The sequence below is a fragment of the Mirounga angustirostris genome, unplaced genomic scaffold, assembly GCF_029215605.1.
Source record: "Mirounga angustirostris isolate CCGP_5_RB_7025 unplaced genomic scaffold, mMirAng1.0.hap1 SCAF_8, whole genome shotgun sequence".
In the NCBI taxonomy this organism is placed as follows: Eukaryota; Metazoa; Chordata; class Mammalia; order Carnivora; family Phocidae; genus Mirounga; species Mirounga angustirostris.
In genome coordinates this window covers 113,877,325-113,901,658 of record NW_026991716.1, presented here as the reverse complement: position 1 = coordinate 113,901,658, position 24,334 = coordinate 113,877,325, and the positions used below count along the sequence as shown (strand labels likewise).

The 24,334-nt window shown below is 37.3% G+C and overlaps 1 protein-coding gene across 2 annotated transcripts in view; it reads right to left on the bottom strand.

The window, feature by feature from the left end:
* The window catches only part of ENPP1 (ectonucleotide pyrophosphatase/phosphodiesterase 1), a 72,368-nt gene that overhangs the window by 28,745 nt on the left and 19,289 nt on the right, over nt 1–24,334 (bottom strand). The window contains exons 1-7 of one of the 2 annotated variants that reach the window (XM_045865553.3): nt 10,040–10,181; nt 9,395–9,467; nt 7,829–7,945; nt 6,501–6,626; nt 5,356–5,416; nt 2,810–2,907; nt 954–1,033 (exon numbers count right to left, since the gene is read on the bottom strand). In XM_045865553.3, coding sequence (XP_045721509.2) covers nt 954–1,033; nt 2,810–2,907; nt 5,356–5,416; nt 6,501–6,626; nt 7,829–7,945; nt 9,395–9,467; nt 10,040–10,066 — 582 coding nt within the window. In that variant the 5' untranslated portion in view covers nt 10,067–10,181. Of the gene's footprint in view, nt 1–953; nt 1,034–2,809; nt 2,908–5,355; nt 5,417–6,500; nt 6,627–7,828; nt 7,946–9,394; nt 9,468–10,039; nt 10,182–24,334 lie in introns of those variants that run through there. The other variant, XM_045865552.2, reaches the window with a different exon arrangement.

Sequence of the window (24,334 nt, the reverse complement as noted above, 5' to 3'; positions counted from 1 at the left end):
ATTGTCAAAACACAACCAAACACTCAAGATCTTATATAGTATTTGTGTTGTAAATTATGTAACAGGAGAAAATAAGTGAGGAATCGTATGGATGAGGGTCTATATAAATGACAGCCCCTCCAATTTTTTTAAAGATTTTATTTTTATGTACTTATTTATTTGAGAGAGACAGAGTGCAAGCGGGGCTAAGAGCAGAGGGAGAGGGACAGGCAGACTCCACACTAAGCACAGAGTCTGACAAGGGCCAGATCTCACAACCCTGAGATCATGACCTGGGCCGAAATTAAGAGTCGAATGCTTAACCAACTGAGCCACCCTGGCACCCCTACAGCCTCCCCAATTTTTAAAAAAGTGTTGTATTTTCCTTTTGCATTGCTGAGTAAAGCATTTCTGTAGAACAAATTTTGTTTTAGTTGAGTCTGAGAATAGCTCATATTACTACAAGCTAAAGAATTAATTTTCTGGCTTCAACCTAATGCCTAATGAATTTGACTTTTTTTCTGGACTCCAATTAAACTGGGAAACTTTGAAACAAAAACAGGCCTGTAATCCTCTCTAGAGTCAGGCAAAACGGATTGCTTAAACTCATACATCAAGATGATTGGAAAGACAAGTTGAGAACCCATGAGTGTAGGACAAATTTTACAAATACAGCAAGCTACAAAACTATAAGAAGAAACAAGACACAAAAATTGGAGAAATCTTAAAACCGAAAGGAAACCAAGAAATCATTTGTTGGAGTCTTTATAGTCTCTTTTCAAGATGGAAAAATTGAGACCAGAAGGTAAAGTGACCTTCCCCAAAGTGCAGATTTGGCTAGGTTTCCTTGCTTAATTATATACTGGAAAAGAAGTTATTCTTTTCTGATCTGATGTCTAATTATTCCCTCAAAAAATGTAACATTTACATCTCACTTCTGTGAACAACATATAAAGTTGAAACTTGGAGCTTACAGTGACAATGCTGTAGTGATTGGGAAAAGTTTTTGTTGGATACACTGGTCTCATGTTTTTGGTGTGCGTTCCACAGTTTTCTACAAGGGAAAAAAATTAAAGATTGCTATTAAATGCAATTGACAATCTGTTTACTTCATCTAGCTTTGCTAGTAAATAAGTCTGAATAGTATTAAAACCATATAAAACTTTAGGGTTAATTATAAAGCAACACTATAGATTCAATTCAATGTTAAGATAAGTTAATTTTTCTCAGAGAAATATTAAACAAGATAATTAAGCCAATGAAAGAATTATCCCATGCTTATCAATAACATGAAGTTCCAGATGGACCATGTGTAATAATGATGCCTACTAGATCTTTGTCTGATATTACTTAGTGGTCACATACCTAAGTTTTAAGAGGTAGTTAAAAAACAAACAAAACCAAACTGCACTGGTAGCAAAATCTGCAAAATTAAAACAAGGGTGAAGCAGTAGCTGGGGTGGGGGACAGTGTCCCAGTGTGAAAATCCAGAACCAGCTAACTCTGGACAAACTCAACACGTCTCTAAAGATAAAAGGCATCGTCTGGCTTCATGCCAGAGAAAGCACAGAAGTCAGACTGCTCCGGATTTAGCCTTGATATCATGCTCCTTTTCTCCTGTCTCTACTATTGAGGAAAAGACTACATAAACTAATGAATCAAGCATTTCAGTACATCGCTGCTGAAAACATTCCTCCAATTGGCAAGCGTCTATCTATCTCAATGCCTTCCAAACAGTGCAAAGCTACAAAGTATGTCCCCCAATTATCCACAGCTGGGGCTTAGGCTAATTGTGTGCTGATTTCTTTTAAACTTCACACATAGTATCCACAACTCCTTAATTCTGAACTCAGGCTGCATATTTGGTGCTATGGAAACAAACTTCCCTCCTAATGGTCACAAAGGACCAGATTCAAGCTTCAAAGCCCATGGGCCGAACTGGTAAGAACAGAGCCTTCCTTGACGATGCCTGCTTTTTGCTGAAGACTTTTTTTCCATGTCAATGATTATGTATAAAAATTATTTTCTTCTAGGTAGAAATTAAACACAGAAATTTTAAAACGTTTTCCCAAAATACTTCAGGTTTCTCATAAAAGAAGTAAAATAAATGCACACATGTATTTACTGAGAATGATTTTAATGTTTAAACTAATCTCATATACTCAAGTCTAGTAAATAATATTTTAGAATTCCAGAACACTAAAATCATTGTATTTACTTCTATTTCAGCCTTGTATTACACTGTAACTACTTAACTATTGATCACTGATAATGTGCAAAGTTCTACAATTTTTATACGCATATACAATTTTTTTTCCTTTCTCAATAAAAATGATGATACAAGTGATACCCATAACTGGGGGTTAATGTGATTTAAAACCTCAGCATTAATATTAAGACCATTCTACTATTACATCGATAACTTATAGAATAATCATTCCATTAAGGTCTTTGTATGAGGCAAAGAAATTGGAAGGATACTATACGATACTATAGGATACCTGGAAATATTCAATGTCCACACTACTAGAATCATATCAGAAATACTTTCATTTTGAAAATTCTAAAGATGTGATAAATATTAAATAAATGGTTTTTCCACAAAAGGAATCCAAAATTCTAAGAAAAAAAATATATAAACTGTATTATCTTAGAAGTATAAGTAATTATAATATTGGAGACTAATTCCTTATCATCAGGTTCAACTATTTCGCAGTAGTGATGTTTGGTAAAACACATTCTGCCGGTATTTTTCCAAAAAAAGCCAGCATCCCTAGTCTATCTCACCAAAATGGTGACACCCCCAACAGAGAACTCTGAAGTTACTCACTTAGTTTGCTAATAACAGGAAGAAGGCCACTCCAGGTGTGTAAATATTCTGCCCTGAAGCCATCCAAGGAAAATAAGAGGGTAGGAGGCGTTTCAAACCTGGATAATGAAAAAGAAAAAAACAATGTTTAAAGAAGGAGAAGGAAGACAAACATCCATGAAGGTTCTTTTCCTTCCTTGGCACAGGTCCAGTGAAGATTTCTCACTGAGGTTGGTTATGTAATCTAAAGTAAACTAACAAGCTCAGCAAGCATCCTTATAAAGGAGATTTTACATTGACATTTATATACATGCTTTTACATTTCATTAAATATATATGATATATACATATATCAACAAATAGTATTTCTTAAGCACTCATACCATTTTGAGCCACTATATGGAGAATATTCATAGTCCCCGCTATTCCAAAAGCTGAACCAAATGCTACTAAAATGTAGTAATATTTTCCCAATTTGCAGGAGAATAAATGTTAATAAACTGCATTTTCTAAATATGTTTTTGTTTCCATCAAGTTTTTTCCTGAACAACTATCTTCTGATATTGTCTCTACGTGAATCTACTAGATGGTACCTCATATCACATAAATTATATATAAAATTTAGTTTTTAAATTTACTATATTTGAAAGATATTACTATTTAGTAGAGAAGTTTGAGATGTATTCACTACTTTTAAATAAAAAAAGAAATGATCCAAAGCTAGGAATGAACAATGAGGGTGCACGTGTACGTACATGCAGACACACAGACACACACACACACACACACACACAATGTATGTGGTGTGGAAATCCAAAGAAGGAGGCAAAAAACACAATGATGTGTGCAATCAAAGCGAATAACTTATGGGCAACTGTTACATGGCCAAACCAGAGCAGGCATGGTTCAGAAATTTTGAACTTTTAATGATATCTGGGGGATGATGGGAGATCTGTACATAACAGGATAACTGTAAAAAGCAGTTTACTCAGTAATTTAAAATTTGAGAGTAAATGCTTAATTTTGCCTTGCCTTTTTTCAATTCTACCTCCTCCTCAGCTTACTCTCACACATAAACACAAAAGAAAAAAAAAATTGGTATGTAACTTCCACTAACTAGTGTTTGTACCATAGCTCAGTTAGAAGATTCTAGAACCAGCTGCATAGGGTCTCAATGGTCCATAACTGTATGAAATTATTTGTATTCACTCAACATAAAACATAAACAGTTCATTGTGCCACCAGGTAAATATACTAGCATGACTTGCAGTATAATAGCACATGTTCCCAATTATGATCTCATTGTAAAGAAAGGAAGAGTTACATTTCCACTCAAAGGATCAATATTACCACTGAAAAATAATGACCAATGTGTAGAAGGAAAAGAAAGACTCAAAATTCACTAAATCTAAATTTTCCAATATACCTTGGAATTAAAGGACAGCTCAAGGTACAGGAGAGGTCCCTTTGAAAAAAGTCTCTTCTATTGTAATTTTTTGGTTTGGGTTTAGTTTTTGTTGCTACTACTGTTGTTTTAAACGAAAAAGTGCTCTCTCATCCAAAGGAAAAAAAATACACATCCTATAAGGCAAAAATAAATTATATACACAAACAAAATAAGCTAAAGTACAGCTTTAAAATTTTTAATAGTTTGGAAAAAGATCATGACTTTAAAAAGGTAAAAATGTATTTCTGAAGATGAATAATTCAAATTATACAAGGCAGTAGATCTCAAGTGGAGCAAAGATAAATATATCTAACATCTTCATAAAATTTCCCCTCTTTGAATTGCACACAAATTTTTTTGATGGCCTAGTATACATAAGGTACTGTGCAAAATACTTTATGGACAAAAAGAACCAATATGAATAATAAAAATTATGCAACATTCTCTCACAGATACATTGCTTATCCCCCAAAATTTATAAGTGAACCAAAATACAAAAAATAAAAAGAAAGCTATAAAGTAATTTGCTACAGGTTTAACTCTCAAAGCTACAAATGAAAAAAAAAAAAAAGAAGAAGAAGATAGTAGGAAGGGGGGGAATCGGAGGGGGAGACGAACCATGAGAGACTATGGACTCTGAGAAACAAACTGAGGGTTCTAGAGGGGAGGGGGTGGGGGGATGGGTTAGCCTGGTGATGGGTATTAAAGAGGGCACGTACTGCATGGAGCACTGGGTGTTATACGCAAACAATGAATCATGGAACACAACATCAAAAACTAATGATGTAATGTGTGGTGATTAACATAACATAATAAAATTAAATTAAAAAAAAAAAAAAAAGAAAGAAAGTAAAAGGTCTTCCTTCCTAATGAGAAAGACAAAAGATTTCCACCCACTGCTCATGGCCAGTAAAGACTAAATAGTCATGACCTTCCTTTTTTTCTGTTAGCTTCCAGAGTGAAGGGTCATTCCATAATTAACTCTACACCACCAGTGACCAACACAAGGCCTGACTAAAAACAACATTTAATGAACGAATGATTGATTATTATTTTTATTCTGTGGAAAGAGAAAAAAAATAGTACTCTAAAAAAATAGTATTTCAGAATATCATCTTACCCTGATGGACACTGTGGCTCATTAATGCTCTCACAAGTTTCTTCTACCCAACTTTTCTGTCCTAAAATATTTTCAAGAAATAAAACAAGTTGAACACACTGAACAGTAACAATAACTGTGATGCTGTGAGACATATTATGACAGATTCCAAAAACAAAATGTTAACAGATATGTAGATAATATGGGGCATGATTCTAGGGAAATACAACAAATACAGAAAGTTACTATGTCTCATAGTAAGAGTTAGTTGATATCAGGAAGAAAAAAAATGTGTAATTGCAAGACTAAAACATATTACTGTATTTGTGGGAACTTAAAGGCACCTTTTTTTTTTTAAAGATTTTATTTATTTACTTGAGAGAGAGAGAATGAGAGAGAACACATGAGAGGGGATAGGGTCAGAGGGAGAAGCAGACTCCCCGCCGAGCAGGGAGCCTGATGCGGGACTCGATCCCGGGACTCCAGGATCACGACCTGAGCCGAAGGCAGTCGCTTAACCAACTGAGCCACCCAGGCGCCCAAAGGCACCTTTTTCATTCTTGAGTGGTTGATATTTTCAGCCAAAATTTACAAGCCTCCTTTTATCCACCCAACAACATCTTCTAGTACTAAATCCTGGATATCTTAGTTCCCCTCATATCAATTTCAAAGAACCCTTGGACAAGACATCACAATAGCATCAGCTCACATAATACCCATAACCCTGGGCAGTAATTTCACATCTCTTCTTTCAACATGTGGCAGACACTGTCCTCATTCACAACGAGGGCACTTGGGACATAGAAATCAGCCAGGACTGCAAAAGCCATCTTTCCACAAGGCAGCATTAAATGTGTAGCTAATGTCAAAATAACATGAAGGGGTGTAGCGGGAGAGGGAGTAACTCTACACAGAACAAGATTTGCTGTGTGTAGGTCATAGGAATTCCTCAACTGATGGATGGCTACAAGATTCACTGCATACTTTCCTGACTCTCATGTTTGAATTTTTCTTTAATAAAATGCTTTTTCAATATCTTTTCGGCCAACATAGTTGGTCAATAAATAGGATCCCTAATGTAAAAAATGACAGCTCTGCAAAACCCCGCCACCACCAAGGAGGATGGCAGGCTGCTGTGGAACCAGATGGGCGCGTGGAGAGCTGACCTTGGCACACGGCGCTGAAGTTCACACAACAGTCGCCCTTGTCCCTGCAGTCATCTGAACAGGAGCACAAGCTTCTGGACAACCTTTTCTCCCCACACCTGAATTTGCTGCAAGTCCATATACGTTCTAGAAACAAACAACAAAATACACGTTATGGTCCAAATTCAACACACTGGAAGTGGACGCAGACTTGCTCTCCTCCGGGGCAAGATCCACGAGACACAAGGAACTCTTTCATTCCTCAGAGTTCCTCGCAGGGTCGGCCACCACAGTGGTTGATGTGAACTAACAGAAAACATGCATGCAATAAGTGTTATTATGTTGCTAAAAAGAACAGAATTTCGTCATTTTAAAACATGGACAAACATTATTATCGTACAATTCTTTTTTTTTTTTTTTAAAGATTTTATTTATTTATTTGAGAGAGAGAGAATGAGAGAGAGCACATGAGAGAGGGGAGGGTCAGAGGGAGAAGCAGACTCCCTGCCAAGCAGGAAGCCCGATGCGGGACTCGATCCCGGGACTCCAGGATCATGACCTGAGCCGAAGGCAGTCGCTTAACCAACTGAGCCACCCAGGCGCCCCTCGTACAATTCTTATATAGATCTTTCTTGGCTTCTTCCCACCAGCCGTTTTCAGGGTTCTCAAAATTTCACCTGAATCTGGTTTATTCTCATTTAAATATTAAATATCCATGACCTACGTAGAGAAATCCAAATCAAACTGAGAAAACATACATATTCTGATGGTTTTATTTTGAAGTGTAAGTAGACATGTAAGTACATGTGAAACTAATGTAACATTCTGTGTCAACTCTATACTTCAATAAAAAGAAGTGGATGCCTAAGAACTCTTGTTTTAATGAGCCCACACTGAAAATATTCATATATTTCAAGCAGTCTTTTTGAAGTTAAAGTACAAATTAGATTATATTGGCTTTCTGCATACATTAAAAACAGGCATGGTTTGGCTCTCCATAAAGTGTTGAACAAAGGCAAAACTCGTGACATTTTTTTCTCTAAGGAAATACAAAGGCCAAATTTTTAAAAATCTCAAATGAGTTAGATAAATCACATACCTAAAAGATAAAGAACTTGTCCCTGATCCCCATCTTTTTCCCTGCATATTTTTCTTAAGATTTTATTTATTTATTTGAGAGAGAGAGAGAGCATGAGAGGGGAGAGGGTCAGAGGGAGAAGCAGGCTCCCCTCTGAGCGGGAGCCTGACTCGGAACTCGATCCCAGAACTCCAGGATCATGACCTGAGCTGAAGGCAGTTGCTTAACCAACTGAGCCACCCAGGTGCCCTCCCTGCATAGTTTTATTTACCTGGTTCTATACATGTCTCCTGGTAATCCAGACAGCAGTTTCCAAGGTCAACGCAAGCAACATCACAGCGGCAGTTGCCAAATGTTCTCTCAAAACAGCGACCTTTGCAGCTTTTCACTGAAAATATAGAATAATGAGTTAGAGCTTTCAGATCATAGAAGCACAAAGCAAACATCAACTAATATACCTAAGATAGATTCAAATCCTACCTTAGAAAACACAGATGGCGTAATAAAGGTACCCAAAAATCTTTTCACAAATACACGAAGAAAGTGGCACAAAAAGAAGGCACAGAGTTTTGATTTTCTCTCTTGCCATAGAAAAAAAGAACTTTTAAAATTTATGACAAACCCAACTGGGGCTGCTAAGACTTAAATCCTTATGGCATGGTAAAGAAAGTCAGAAGAAGGACTTGTGCTGAATGTTTTATGCTCAGAAAAGGTTGGCTTACACAGCCATAAAGTTCTCTAAAATTTCAAAATGTGAGATAAAGTTTTAAAATTAATTTTCTGAATATTTCAGAGAAAGAGAAAGAATGCCTGACTTACCTCACCCCCAGGCTTGGTGTATGAAAGAAGTGATGTCCACGTACGAACATTCTGCAGGAGTACCCCTCCCCCCATCACCTAAAATACAGATTTGGCCTTCAGATCCAGGTGGTGCCCAAATTTCCCAGTCAAGGTCTGATTTACTTTTTTTAAGCTTTTATAAAACCTTGTCCTTCCCCTCCGTCACTTATTTCCATCCGAACTAGAGTATTTGGTTACTATCCCAGTCTCACACTAGACTCCCAGCTTAAGGACAAAGACCACACGTGGATTTTGCCCAGCATACTGCATCCTGGCACCCCACAAGATGCTAGTTGGTACTAGCAAGTTTTTGTTAAATGGATACATGGTGAATATGGAAGGAAGACTTCTTATCAAAAACAATAATTTTATGTTGTAACTGTTTACTAGATACCTGGAAAAAGCTAGGTTTTCATTAGATTACTAAAATCCACTTGTAAAATAATGCAAATCCAACAGAAAAAAGGAATAATCCTAGCTCCTGACCACCAAGGCCCGCAATTTTAAAAGCCAAGGGCATGTAACAATAAGTTTCTGATTGCCCAGAGATGCTACCTGGTTACCTAGTAACCCGTCCAGAGCTGCTTCAGCAACTAACTCCCTGGGGAAAAAGAGTGTCTTCGGAGTCCCTGGACAAAGTCAGGGAGAGGGTTCCAGGGGCCCAGCACCAGAATCTTTAGGCCATATTTGCTTGTTTGTTTCACTGTTCTTAATTTATTTTTTGTTGCTTTGGGGGTTTTCGCTTTGCTTGGTTGATTTTTTGGTCCTAGCCCCTTTGTTGTTTTAGGATGAAGTTTTGCAAATAGAGTATTATATGGCTAATTCAACAAAAGAGTTTCAAGAAGGCTCAAACCAGCATCAAATCTGCAGTAACTACTGAGGACCCACAGATTAGGACATAACACTTTCTTAATCATATTCTGAAGAAGTCTAAATAGCAACACACACACACACACACACACACACACATGTGCACACGAATTACTGTAGTAATTACCTTCTTTGGCACAGCTGGGTTTCAACCCAAATATACAACCAAGGATTGTTGTTAACACACAGACTGACAATACCTGTGGGGAGAAAAAAGAAAGTTATATAGCTTTAAATGCTTTTATTTCGTCAAATGTTTCTAAAGTTGCTGGTGCTGCTTTCTTTCCTGATGTGGGTGCAGGTCACATGGATGTGTGTGCTTTGTGAAAATTCAAACTGCATACCTATGCTTTGTGCATTTTTCTGTATGTATGTTTTATTTCAAGAAAAAGTTTACTTAAGTGTTAGCAAATGAATCTATGCCATCGAAGATTAATGCTTCCAGAAATTTCCCAGTTAATGCAAATAAATCCAGTCAGAGAATTTGGAAATAATTAAGGGAAGGAGAGAGGGGGAAAAAAATCTAATTAGAGATTCAATTTCTTATTTGTTAATCCATAAAAGGTAATATGAGACTATTAGATGCCTCTTTTCCATAGTTTAACTACATAAACCCTAAACAATATCCTCACATGCCCCATGCCCCACGGCAGTTTGTGGGGACAGGCACTAGACAGGGCTGGGAACTGCGCTGTGGGCCCAAATGTTACCACAAACTGGTTGTGTGACTTGGGGGAGATCACTTACATGCTCTAGACATCAGATTACTCACCTTTACAATTAAAGGGCTGGACTTCATGGATCGCTAAAATTCTTTCCAGCTCTAACATTTTGCCACTTTCTCAGTCTCCACTCTTGTGGCCTTTGACATTTTAAGATAAGTAGACACACCACACAGAATTTTTATTTGAGAATTAGAAAAAAAAATCCAGAGAACCCTCAATATTTTTAGTGGCATGGAGTTTCCCTGAGAGCTCTCTGGAATCTCACTTTGCAGGAAAATCCGACAAACCATGCATTCAGTACCAACTATGGGTAAAGACTGTGTTATACATAGGAAAGAGTAACAGATGCCTCAGGGAGCTTCTATTTGTGTGGGAAAAGGTAAATATAACAGCATAAATGGCTCATATTTGGCAAGTCCTAGGAGGCAGCTCCAGTCCCATAGTTGTTTAAAGAAGGAGAAAGGTTGCAGTGGTTGAAGAGAAGGAAATCAGAGAAGGCTTCATAGAGAAAGACTTTGGGCAGGGCTCTGAAAGGGGGAGATGATGATATGATATGATCAATGATATAATAGAGCACACTTCTAGGAGGAAGGCCAGCATAAGGACAGGTCTGAAGGAAGAAATGGAAGGCAGCAAATAAACAACGAGCAGCTTACTTTGGCTAGAACAAAGAATATGCAAAGGGGAATGGATGTAGTGGGGACAGGTGGAGTGGTGTTTCCCAAAAGCCAAGCTAAAGAGATAATAGAGATGAGGAATGGGTGAATGGGACAGGGTGGATGGTGGGTGCAGGCTTTTATGAACTCACTCCTCAAATGAGACATATCAAGTCTTGACCATATATGCCAGTCGCCAGGTTAGGTACTGTATACTCAGTAATAAAACAGACATGACCTTTGTCCTCGAGGTGCCTAATATCAAGTGACTACAAGAACTAAAGAGAAAGAAAATGGTTAAGTAAACTGAATCAGCAGGTCTAACTTATTTCAGAAAAAAATGAGGGTAAAGGAAGGGAGAGCAAGAGTATAGTGGGTCTCAAACACAACAGGGTCGAGGTGAAGCCTTTTTCTTAGGAAATCAAAAACCTAAGTACATGTATGTGCATTGAAGTAGGGAGCCACCAGAGGAAGAGCTTGAACAAACAAGTAAACAATGGCAAACAGAACAAGGTACCAGCAGAGAGCACTAACAGATTCCCCTAAATCTTTGATGGTGGCGTAAGTGGACACAAACATATGAAAGGTAATTTTTAAGTCTCTATCAAAAACACTAAAAACTCTTACTGTTGAACATAAACATATAGGGAAATGAAAAAATTGTAAAGCTAATCTGTATTTAGTTTTCTGTCATTTAAAACATGGAGAATTAAAGTTTTCATTGTAATAAACTTATCAAGAACAATTTGAACAGTGCTTTATCTTCTTCTCCTTCTCATCATAGAGCTTATAATACAGAATGAGTATATTTTCCATGCCTTGGCAACTGGCCACATTCCTTTCCAAGCTTAGATCAGTTTTCCATGTTTTAACCTTTGCACTTTTAATAATATGAAATATCTCCACAAGTTCCTTTAATATGAATTCTTGTGCCGGGGTCCCTTCCTCTGGGACATCTTCATCCTTTCCATCACAGCCACGCTCCTCACTATGTCCATAAACTCACCATCACTCAGTTCTTCTGGCTGCATAGCTAGAGGCTGCTGAACAGAGGCAGTGTTAACATTCCCACGGTTGCCTTTTTCTTCCAGAACCCCATTTACATGTGAACTGAATCTCACTTCTGGCATTATCACTTTTCTTTCCTTTACTGAATTTTCATCTTTATCAGCCAATTCTCTCTTTCGATCATCTATCTGTATAAAATGCCATGTACATTTACCACCAGCAGACAAAGAAGCAACGCAACCACTTTCTTTGCTGTCTGTGAACGACCAATAGATGCATCATAACCAATCACTGACAGACGTGAAAAGAAACCATGTTGGTCACTGGCCACCATATGCATCTGTTATTTACACAGTGATTTGTGGACAGAAAACGCTAGCAGCAAAGACTGTATTCTATGCAACTCCTCACAGTTAATAAATCTTGGTAACTGAAACTTAAACCATGTTGTTGGGGGACTGGTGTTATTTAATTAAACTGTGGTAACTGAAATTGAGCATGCCACAGACTCATGCAAAACCAGGGCCGTCCATACTCTCACAAGTGGGCAATAGAGTTGTCCAAGACTGCTTATTTCAAAACTGTTTGTCTTCACAACAAACACACACACACACACACACACACAAACCAAGAAATAAGTTCACTTTAAGAAACTGGCTTAAAAAGTCAGTTTAATCTATACAATCTCAGGAGGTTAGCCTCAAAGATAGACACGTCAGAAGAAGGCTGAGAGGAAGATACAAAACTGAGATACAGCCAGAGGAAGTTGGAAGCAGCTGATGGTGGATGCCCTCAATCTTCTTGGGCAAGTAAGAATATCTCCTGGGAGTGAAGAAGTCTAGCCGGGGCTCTGTAATGAGGGGGCGTAGGACATCCCTAGCGGGGCTCTGTAATGAGGGGGCGTAGGACATCCCAAGTGAAGAATGGTTGCAAATCCATGGAGACAAAGGAGACTGAGTCAACAAGAGAAGAGTGAAAAGACCTTCAAGCTTTGGGAGCCCGGCTGAATGTGAAATTATGGACTGTAATGGACACAAAGTGGCCTGGAATCCCAAAGCTGGGAGTGGAGGTTTGGGACAAAAAGATAACATGGCGTGGGGAGATGGGAGGGCAGGGGAAACTGAGCAGAAAAGCTGATAATCAGAGTCAAAATGTGGCTGTAGTGGCTGAACAGGGTTGGGACCATGTGGATACAAAGGTTTGAGAACTGGGAGAAGACTGGGGATCAGGCAACTGTGGGAGTGGGAATAAAGGAGGGAGCAAGGAAGGAGGAAGAATGGAGGTTATGATTGAGTTCTCAGAAGTGGGACAGTTTGGAACGGAGATGAAACTAAAAGGAGAAACCTGAAATTGGCATAAAATACTTGTTGGAAGTAAGAAGACCCAAAAGTTCTAGTACTTACACTAATAATCAGAGTTAAGTTTATACCAACAAATAAAAAATCACAGTAGGAGAACTTTATTTATATTCTGAAATGTACTGGCTTAAAATACACATTCCCTCACTGCTGTAAGAAATTTAGTCATGGAGATGTATTACCAACAACTGCAGTGTTCTTACTAAACATAAAACAGAACTTGCGAATGGTTCTGTTACAATTAAGTCTCATCTTGAGAAAAACTATGGGAAGATTTGGTGGTAGGCAAGCATTTAAATCACAAGCATTAGGGGCGCCTAGCTGGCTCAGTCCATAGAGTGTGCACCTCCTGATCTTGGGGCAGTTAGTTCAAGCCCCATGATGGGCAAGGAGCCCACTTAAAAAAAAAAAGAAAGAAGAAGAAGAAGTAGGTGGGTGATCTAGTCTGATTGTGAGTTAGTCTGTGAGGGAAAAATCAATGTTCAACAGTCACTACCTGTCCTGCACACAGTTAACAACCAATGGAAATACCTTGTGAAAAATACTGCTCCTAGCAGCCAAAAATGTCTAAAAATAAATCCAATAATTTAAAAATCCTAGATAATGAAAACTACAGAACTTTACTGAAAAGCAATAAAAAGTTAATAAAAAGAGAAATTTGAAATACACAGTATTCTTGATTGGGGTGCCTGGGTGGCTCAGTCAGTTAAGTATCTGACTCTTGATCTCAGGGTCGGGAGTTCAAGACCTGCATTTGGCTCCATGCTGGGCATGGAGCCTACTTTAAAAACATAAGTAAAACTAAGTAAGTAAATTGTAAGCATGAGTTTAAAACACACATGATATATGCAGTCTCCACCCTCTTATGAAGCTGCAGAACGGACATGATTTTTTTTTCATTACCTCTCCACTGCTAAAAGATATTGCTTAGATTTATTTTTTTTTAAGATTGTATTTATTTATTTGAGAGACAGAAATAGCGACAGAGACAGTGAGAGAGGGCACAAGCGGGGAGGAGAGGGAGAAGCAGGCTCCCCACTGAGCAGGGAGCCCAACTTGGGGCTTGATCCCAGGACCCTGGGATCATGACCTGAGCCAAAGGCAGATGCTTAACTGACTGAGCCACCCAGGCGCCCCTAGATTTATCTTTTATAAGATAATGCAAAGCATGGAAATGAAACAAAAAATAAGGAACAATCAATTCTCATCTATAATCACATCCATAAAAGATGAAACTTGTATCATCTACTACTGTGTTATACAATACCTAATCAGAATAATTTTTAGTAGAAAATGTCAGAACTGTGAAATCTAATTCAAGTTTAATTTCTTCTCAAAGTAGTTTAAAAAAGCAATGTCAGGGGCACCTGGGTGGCTCAGGTGGACAAATAATTGTTGCGCTGAAAATCACCCAACTGCAACTTCAGTCGTTTAAGCATCTGCCTTCAGCTCAGGTCATGATCTCAAGGTCCTGGGATTGAGCCCCAGCGTGGGAATCCCTGCTCAGCGGGGAGTCTTCTTCTCCCTCTGCACCTCCCCGTGCTTGCATGTGTGTGCTCTCTCTCTCTCAAATAAATAAAATTAAAAAAAAAAAAGCAATGTCAAAATTCACTATTCATTTTTACCTCTCTAACAATTTAGGTAGGTTTCATATTTTGATATTCTCTTAGAAACTAGAGACAAAACATTTTATCTTAGAACACATGCATCTACCAGACATACAAGTAAATTGTTGGAATGTTTTGCCTCTACATTAGAAGAATATTTGAGAGTTTTCTGCTTGTTTAGTTGGAGTACTTAAATCATTAGGTCTTTCTTGGACATTTAGTGAACCAAAAGAAATAGATACAAAGAAAGCACTCAATTTTTTTTCTCACAGATTCCCTCAAATACAGTGGCATTAATATAACATGTATTATTCTTTATTGAGCACTGACTCATATAGGAGTGTCTATTTGTACGCAGTGCCTTTGCTAAAGGCCAGAGAGACAAATGAAAGCAACAGAAATGAAGCTGGGGCGGGGGGGGGGGAGGGGGCATGGAAATGAATGATTACAATGGAATGGGAGGAGAGCTACAGCAGAAATATGCAAAAAACATTAACATGCTAATAGCACAGTGGAGAGAAGAAAAGGAGAGAATGGTGATAAAAAAAAAATTTTTTTTTCACAGAGACTTGGAGAAAAAGGGATTTCCCCCTCCATCAACAAAGAGATGTTTGAGTGTCTGCAATAAGCCCTGTGTTTAGGTTCTGTGGGGAAGTACAAAAATAAAACAAAAAACCACCTGTGGCGAAATGCCGAATCTTCAGAGTTTACCATCTAATCAGGCTGACAACTCCAGAATTTGTCGATGTTAAAGACAGGAAATGGTGAGAAGCAGCTGAAGAATTAAATCACATGGTAGCAACAATGCGTGCAATTGGCACCTCCTGCAAAGCCAGGGAGGTACAGAAACTACCACCAGTCTGGGACACAGAGAGGAATGGTGTGATAAGCATCACTTCTCCAGTCCTATGCACAGGGCACTTTTCTCAGAGTTTTAGATCAAATCATTCAATCTTCACAATAACATTATGAGACAGATTACTGACATTAATCCAGTTTAAGGAAACTGAGCTCAGAGAGCTGACAAACCGCGGGGGGCAAGATTTGAACTTGGGCACTCAGGCTGTAAAGCAGTGGGGCAGTCGGGGGACACAGGAGTGGCTGAAAGGGGGCCATGGTCTTAGGGGCATTCAGTGGGGAGCTGTTGGGGTATTTAAATATGGAAGGGACATGACTGGATTGACAAATTCTAGAAAAAGCCTTTGGCAACATTGTGGAAGGTTCTGGTATGAGTCCAAGTGTGAAATGAGAGCTTGGACTCACCCACCTCTCCTTTCTCAGGAGATGCTCTGTCCTCTTCTGTCTCCCTCACTCCCAAGCACCACTGCCCTCACCATGCTCCATGAGATCCATCTGTCTCTGACCAGACTGTGAGTTCCAGGGAGGGGTAATTTACTCATCTCTGTATTCTCCATGTCTAGTATGGTGCCCAGCACACAGCAGACATTCGACAAATAATTGTTGAACTGAAAATTGGCAAACTGTGACTTCGTTAAACGTAATTTGAGGGGAAACCATAATCTTTTTTCTTCATCTGACTTGACAGAGTCAGTCTAAGTGCCTTGGTATCTGCTTTATATAAATGATGCCTACAATAAATGTACATGAAAAACATCTTTTTCAGGAAATGGTAGATTGCTGTATTTGGTATTCACATGTGACAGATGGAATATAAATGCTCATCTGAGGTGAAGATGAATCAGTCCTCTGATCTCTGAGCACAGCTGTATGCTCTCTCAAGAGAACTTTGTGAGAACTCAGTTCTACACAGGGCTGAGTCTTCAGGCAAAAATTTTTTTTTTTTTTCCCTAGAAGATGAGGATTAGATCCTCAGAAACTTCCACAGGGCATTTGAAGGGACACCAGAGAAAATGTCATATTCTTGAAGAACTTTTAAGTATTACAAAGTTCAAAGTATATGTTAGAACAACTGCTTGAGTGGATTTAGGAATTTTTAAAGAAATAGTTCTAATTTTTGCTTGGCCTCTTACATACTCAGTATCATTTTAGTTATATTTGACATAACTGTAGATTCTCCTAAGTGGCAGTGACATTTTATATAAAGCAATTTATACAAATGAGCAAATGAAAATGAGGAAGGAGACACCAAGCACTGAAATAGCACATCACCCTGGGGCAAACCTCACATTTAATCTCTCAGTGAAACATTAAAACTCTGAAGAAGTTGACTTCTGCCTGGTAGAAAGTTTCAGGTTCAAAATGGCTAGGGTTCAAATTCCACCTCTCTTAATTCATTTTGTCAACATTCCACAAATATTTCTTGAGAGACTGCTGCATGTCAAGATTGATCTAATGCTGGGACTATACCAGTGAACAAAATGATTTCAGTGTTCTCATGGAGCTTGTGTTCCAGTGACTTCTAGACAACCAGAAACTGTGGGACTTGGGAACATTTAATATATTCATTAAACCTTCTTTTTTTAAAAAACCCCTAAAGGGGTGATAATACCTACCTCACAAAGTTGGCACAAACTTTGGGCATAATGTACAGAAAGTGCCCAGATTGGTGACTGTGCTCAATAAATGGCAACGAGGGGTCAATAAAAGACAGTTCCTACTAGGACTATCCAACTCACCAAGAGGACTTGAGCCCACTAAAGAGTCTTCCACAGGGACAATATAACCAATGTTGAAGCAAACTACAGGGTATTCTTTTTAATATGTTGGTAAAAGAAATGCCATGAACTAGTATATTAACATTTCGCCTCCCCCTCCTTTTTTTCTGCAGAAATTTGTTTTCAACAGCTGTTGAAGACCATGTAGTGGTTTAAAAAAATCTACCCAAAAGATGCACTAGAGAGAGAAAGAAGGCAAAATGTTGTTTTTCATGGGATGGTGGTACTGGTAATTTTAGTTATATCTATACAGCAGCTCTCCAACCCATGCTGATGACAAAGGGATCTATGTAAACAACAATTTGCATATTGGAGAGTACTACAGATCCGTGTCTGCACACTTAACAAAGTATAGCCTTAGACTGATCCAAGCACTGTGAATGTAAGAACACACACCTTAAACCATTCATATTCTTTTGCTCACAAAATTACACTTCTTGCAGCTTATCCTAAGATAAAAAATTATGTACAAATATTTATTACAAATGTTTACATGTAGCACCACTTACACTTATAAGAAAAAAAATAGACACATACACAATCTCCAATAGAAAATGGCTAAAGAAAATATATTTATGTAGTTGAATATTATATAGTCATTAACAATGATGATGTAGAAATTTTACAGCATGAGGAAAGACACCTACACATTACAAATTGCAAATAATAAAACAAAATGGGCAGTATGATTCTAATTTCCTGTTATATATGATATATCTTTTATAAATAGTCTTCTCTCTGCCTGATGGGCTCACAAGTGATTTTCCTTATCTTCTTGGTACTTACCTTTATTTTCCAAAGTTTCCATGATAAACCCAAATGCCAGAGAACTAAGGATGCTAGGATGTGGGTATTAGTGACCCAGAGCAAAAGTTTTCCCATTCTGGCATTTTAGGGAACTTCAGCCCAACCAGAAGCTCCTCCCATTCTTTTTTATTTTCTTTAAGGTTTATTTATTTATTTGAGAGAGAAAGAGAGTGCATGTGCATGAGCAGGGGAAGGGTCAAAGGGAAAGAATCTCAAGCAGACTCCATTGTGAGCTGACGATGTGAGCTGAAATCAAGTTGGACGCTTAACCAACTGAACCACCCAAGCGCCACCCCCAATCCCTCATTCTTAAATATCAGCGAACAGTCATGGTTCACCACTCATTTGAAGTCAGCCTATAATATGAGATAAACAAAAAGTGTAAGATGAACACGAAGGAAAAAAAGGGAAAGGAAGAGAAAAATATATTAAAAACAAACACCTGGGGCACCTGGGTGGCTCAGTCATTAAGCGTCTGCCTTTGGCTCAGGTCACGATCCCAGGGTCCTGGGATCGAGCCCCACATCGGGCTCCCTGCTCAGGGGGGAGTCTGCTTCTCCCTCTCGCACTCTCCCTGCTTGTGTTCCCTCTCTGTCTCTCTCTCTCTGTCAAATAAATAAATAAAATCTTAAATAAATAAATAAATAAATAAATAAATAAATAAATAAAAACACCTAATTAGTATTCTCAGTGGGAGTCAAGAAGACATATGCAAATCTTCAAATCAGAGGTCCTAATATCAAGTATCCAGAATAATAAATCAAAGAAGGCTCATACTTATTCACATCATTATAAAATTCCAGAACACGACTGACAAAAAGATCTTTAAGCCATGCCAACTTCATAAAAATAAAATTTAAAAAGAGCAGTAAAGATGTATAAGATCAGAGTTAATTTTTTCCTTGGAGGTTTAGTAGAACTCATTGGTGAAGCTCTCTGGGCCTAGAAAGATCTGTATAAGTTTATTAATTCTGGTTCAATCTCTTCATGGGTTATAGAATTATTTACATTTTCTAATTTTTCTTGAGTCAGTTTTGATAAGTTGTTTTTCTTCTTGGACTTTTTCACTTCATCTACATTTTCAAATACATTGGTAGAAAGTGATAGCCCTTTCTTATTTCTTCAGTGTCTGTAGATCTGTGTTTGTGGTCCTTCTTTCATTCCCTCTTTCCTTTTTGTCTTAATTAGGCTCACCAGAAGTAATACTCCTTTTTAAAGAATCACTTTTTCTTTGCCAGTCTTCTCTTTTACATGTTTATTTTTTATTTTACCGATTTCTGGTCTTATCTTTATTTTTTCTTTCCTTCAGTAGCCTATGTTTAATTTTCCATTTTGTTTTGGGTTTTTTCCCAAGTTACTGATATGGCTACTTAGGTTATAGCTTTAAGACTTTCTTCTCCTTTAATATTACTTTTATTCTAATTTTTAAACTCCTTAAGTCATTGTTGTTTTATAAGTTCGTTTAGATTTACCCAAATATTTATGACTTTATGCATTTTAACACATTTTCTTTTGCACCTTTTATCTGGAATCATCTGGAATGTATTTCCTTCTGCCTAAAGTATTTCTTTTAGAATTTTCCTGATGGCAGATTCTCTCAGTATTTGTTAGTTTATACATGTCTTTATTTTGTTCTCATTCTTGAAAGATATTTCTTCTGGTACATAATTACAGTTTGGCAATGATCTTCTTTCAGCACAGTGAAGGTATCGTTGCACTATGTTATGCTTTTAATCATTACTATTGAGAATTCAGCTGTCTGTTGCACTTTTGAAGGAAATGTGTCTTTTTCAATACCTTTAAAATCTTTTTTTTTAAGATTTTATTTATTTATTTGACAGGCAGAGACACAGCGAGAGAGGGAACACAAGCAGGGGGAGTGGGAGAGGGAGAAGCAGGTCTCCCGCCGGGAGCCCAATGCGGGGCTCGATCCCAGGACCCTGGGATCATGACCTGAGCCGAAGGCAGACACTTAATGACTTTTTATTTTTACTTTTGTATTCTGCAATGTTATTGTGTCATTTGTTGATATATATTTCTTTTATTTATTCTGCTTAAGATTCAATGAGCTACTTAAATCTGAGGGTTGGTATCTTTCATCAGTTCTAGAAAATTGTCATCTCTTCAGATAGTATCCAAAATAAAAGTAGAAATGGATTTTAACAGGAAAACATTAAACTACAAAAAGTGACCTAGAAAGTCTTTAAAGAACCAAATAAAATTTCTAGGAATAAAAAATGAACAAAATTCAATGACAAGGCTTCACATCAGAAGAGACACAGTGAAAAACAGAATTAGTAAGGTGAAAGATAGTTCAGAAAACATCATCTATCATGTACCACAAAAAGAAAGATCATAAGAAATTACCCTTCTTCCAATTCACTATTATTTCTTCTATATTTTCTTTTTTCTTTTTTTTTAAATAAGTGAATTTTTATTTTTTTAATTTAAATTCAATTAATTAACATATAATGCATTATTTGTTTCAGGAGTACAGGTCTGTGATTCATCAGTCTTATATAATACCCAGTGCTCATTACAACACACACCCTCCCCAACTACTAAGATTTTTTATTTTTTTATTTTTTAAATTTCTTTTTTTGTTGGGGGGGAGGCAGATGGAGAGAGAAAATCTTAAGCAGGCTCCATACCCAGCACGGAACCTGCCACAGGGCTCCATCTCACGACCCTGAGATCATGACCTGAGCTGAAATCAAGAGTTGAACGCTTAACTGACTGAGCCACCCAGGCGCTATTTCTTCTATATTTTCTTCAAAAATAGTCAAGAGTTCTATAATCTGTGTCTGGTAACAATACCATCTCATGTCATTACTTGTCTGCTTCTGCTGTGTGATATTTCTGCTGGTTTTTGCTCATGGTGCCATTTTCCTCTGTGTGCCAGGTTGTTTTTTAACTGTGTTCTGTTCATTGATGTTAAAAATTTTCAGGATTCTTTAGAAGCCTGGGATGAAAATGTTTTCATCCAAAACGGATTTATATTTGCTTCTGCCAAAAACATTAGACAGAGAAACTTCAAGTTTGAGACCACCTTTATAACTTATGGTAGATAAAGTGTGATCAACTTGCATATATCTTTATTTATGGGACATACACCATAAATTACACAACAGCTAGATCCTTCACAGGCTGCTCTAACTTCATACAACATAATACATATATAATACATTTATAACATTTCATAGCATATAAGATATATAAGCATACACAATTTCTTTACAGGATGAAATTATGACTTCAAAACTTTATTTCTGAATTATGATAGCTTCCAGAAATGTATGTTTTATATTTCTGTCTCTCTTATCTATGGTCAAGCTCATCAAATTCAGTTTAAGAAATATTAATGCCTGCCTGTACCATATCCAGTATGATAACTGTCTTAAGTATAATGCCCTTTATCCTCACAATTATGTTAGTTTTGGCAATTATGGAAATAGTGATATTTTTTATTATCTCATTAACAGGTCCCAATTAAGAATCACAGAAAAGTCATTTTAGTACTATTTATCATCTTACGACTAGTATAGGTTAAAGACAAGAATTTGTAGACAGGAGGAGGAACAGATGCTAAAACAAAAGAGAAATATAACAGTCATTTTGTGATGTTTTAAGCAATAACTAGCAATTTATTAAAGCACACACACAGAATGACAACAAAACCCCAAAAATACGAGGGGTCACTGTGGACAAGGCCATCTGTTACCATCTGTTACCAAACCACTGCTTCTAAGAGCAACTAGAAGGACCAATCAGAAGACTAAAGACAACATAACAGAGGGGAAATACTACGGCAGTTCCTTTGGATCTGCAAAGATCCATGCATATGAGGTGCAACTTGTTACTACCTGCTCAAACCCAGCGGCTAAAGTACTTCTAGGACCTCTCGATTACAAGTAAGCTCACATCACAAGCTATAGCACTGTCCCTCAGAGAGATTCCTAGAACTGCAGATAAAAAAATCTCCATAGATACTAGTATAGCACTTTCCAAAACATAAAAGGGAAAATATTGGCTTTAAAATGAGAGATACTAAGATAGGAGTCCACAAAAACAATCTCCAAAGACATCACAGAAATTTTGGACCTTCAAAAACTCCATTATCAACACATTTTTTAATAACACCAGTTAACAGAATTGCTGAATGTATGCCATCATTTCAAATAGTACTTGCTTCTAATTTGTCAGAAATAGTGCTAAATCTGTTGCATTTTTTTTTAAATGGCAAATACTTCTCATATTTAGTAAAGGGGGAAATCTGCAGCAGGCTTAGTTTAACAGACTTTATAAACCTAGATTCTAGTTGTGAGTAAGGAGAACTATGTCCCCAATGAAAACCAATACACGCTTCTTTGGAATATTTATGTTCTTTTTTTCATATCTTTAAAAAAATAAACAGAAGAGAAATAAAGTTAAGAGGTACAGCAGTTTATTTAGTAAGACACAAAATAGAAACCTTTAATTATTATTATTTTAAATACTGGCTCTCTTAAATGCTACCATGTGTCACTGTGGAGGTCTAGGCATTTAACCCTTTCCTAAGTGAGAAAGAAAGAAAACAGCAAATAGATATTTTGTAACTTTCAGGTATGATACTATGTTCATGAAAGACAGAGAAGACAATGCCCCCAATATAACATAAATCTGTTAGGAGATGCTGATAAAAGAACACACAGTTTAAAACCATTATTTTGAACGAACACATTTCATATTTGGTTGAACTAGTCTCTTGGGCTGATAAAACTAGGAGATTCTTCCCTAAACTAGAATTAATGGTCCAGAAAAGGTTTTTTTTTTTTTTTTTTGGCACCTTTGATATTTAAGCAAAAAGTCATTTCATCAATGCCCTGATTTTCAAAGACTTATTCTAGCTAAGCAAACATTTGAAGAAAAGTATCAAAGAAAGCTCATATCAACAGCCAATAGGGGCTGGTAATGATAATTAAAAAATAATCTTTTTAGGACAGGTTAAAATAAAATATCAGATTAAAAGCTGGCTTAAGAAAACAGAAATAATGTTACTACTTTACCATAAGCTGCAAGGAAATTATTAAAATCCTAACCATTTTCAAATAAAAATATAAGTATAGCAAAACTGTGGCCCTAATCACAAAAAGACCAATAAGTCTCATGCCTTTATATTACAAATAAGGATATGTATTACATTTGGAGCCTTGTAATACCAAGGAAGCCACATCATCTATAGTCCCCACATTGGGCTGGACTGAATATTTTCTATGGTCCCTGATAAATCTAAAATATCTGTGAATCTACTTCTCTCTGACAATTGATCCTACCTTTATTTGGATCACTCCCGACCCCATCTCCTATACTCGCCTCTTCTTAAGGAATTTTACCCCAAATATGTATATGTATTAAGATTCTTGGCTGACTCTGGAAAACAGTATGGCGTTTCCTCAAAAAGTTCAAAATAGAACTACCCTAAGATCCAGCAATTGCACTACTAGGTATTTACCCAAAGGATACAAAAATAGTGATTTGAAGGGGTACATGCACCCCGATGTTTATAGCAGCATTATAAACAATAGCCAAATTATGGAAAGAGTCCAAATGTCCATCGACTAATGAATGGACAAAGAAGTTGTGGTACACACACACACACTCACACACACTACTGGACTATTACTCAGCCATAAAAAAGAATGAAATCTTGCCATTTGCTATGAAGTGGATGGAGTTAGAGTATTATGTTAAGTGAAATAAGTCAGTGAAAGACAAACACCATATGATTTCACTCATGTGTGGAATTTAAGAAACAAAATAGATGAAGATGGGGGAAAAAAGAGAGGCAAACCAAGAAAGACTCTTAACTACAGAGAACAAACTAAGGGTTGCTGGAGGGGAGGTGGGAGGGAAGTGTGGGCTAAATGGGTGATGGGTATTAAGAAGGGCACTTGGGATGAACACTAGATGTCGTAAGTGATAAATCACTAAATTCTACTCCTGAAACTAATATTATACACTGTAGGTCAACTAATTGGAACTTAAATAAAAACCCAAAAAAGAAAAAAAAAAAAAAAGATTCTTGACTGAACACAGGCCAGTGGAATAACTATTAGGTCTGTCATGAAAAGAACTGGAAACACCAGCCCCGGAGACGTACTTCCTCAGGCGAATCAGAAGTGGGAGTCAGGAACTCACTTGAGCCATACCCTTCATTGTCAAAATTTTTCCTGGAATGCTGCAGAGCCTCCAGAGAACTGAGTTATCCAGGGCAGCAACTCTTTTTCCTAT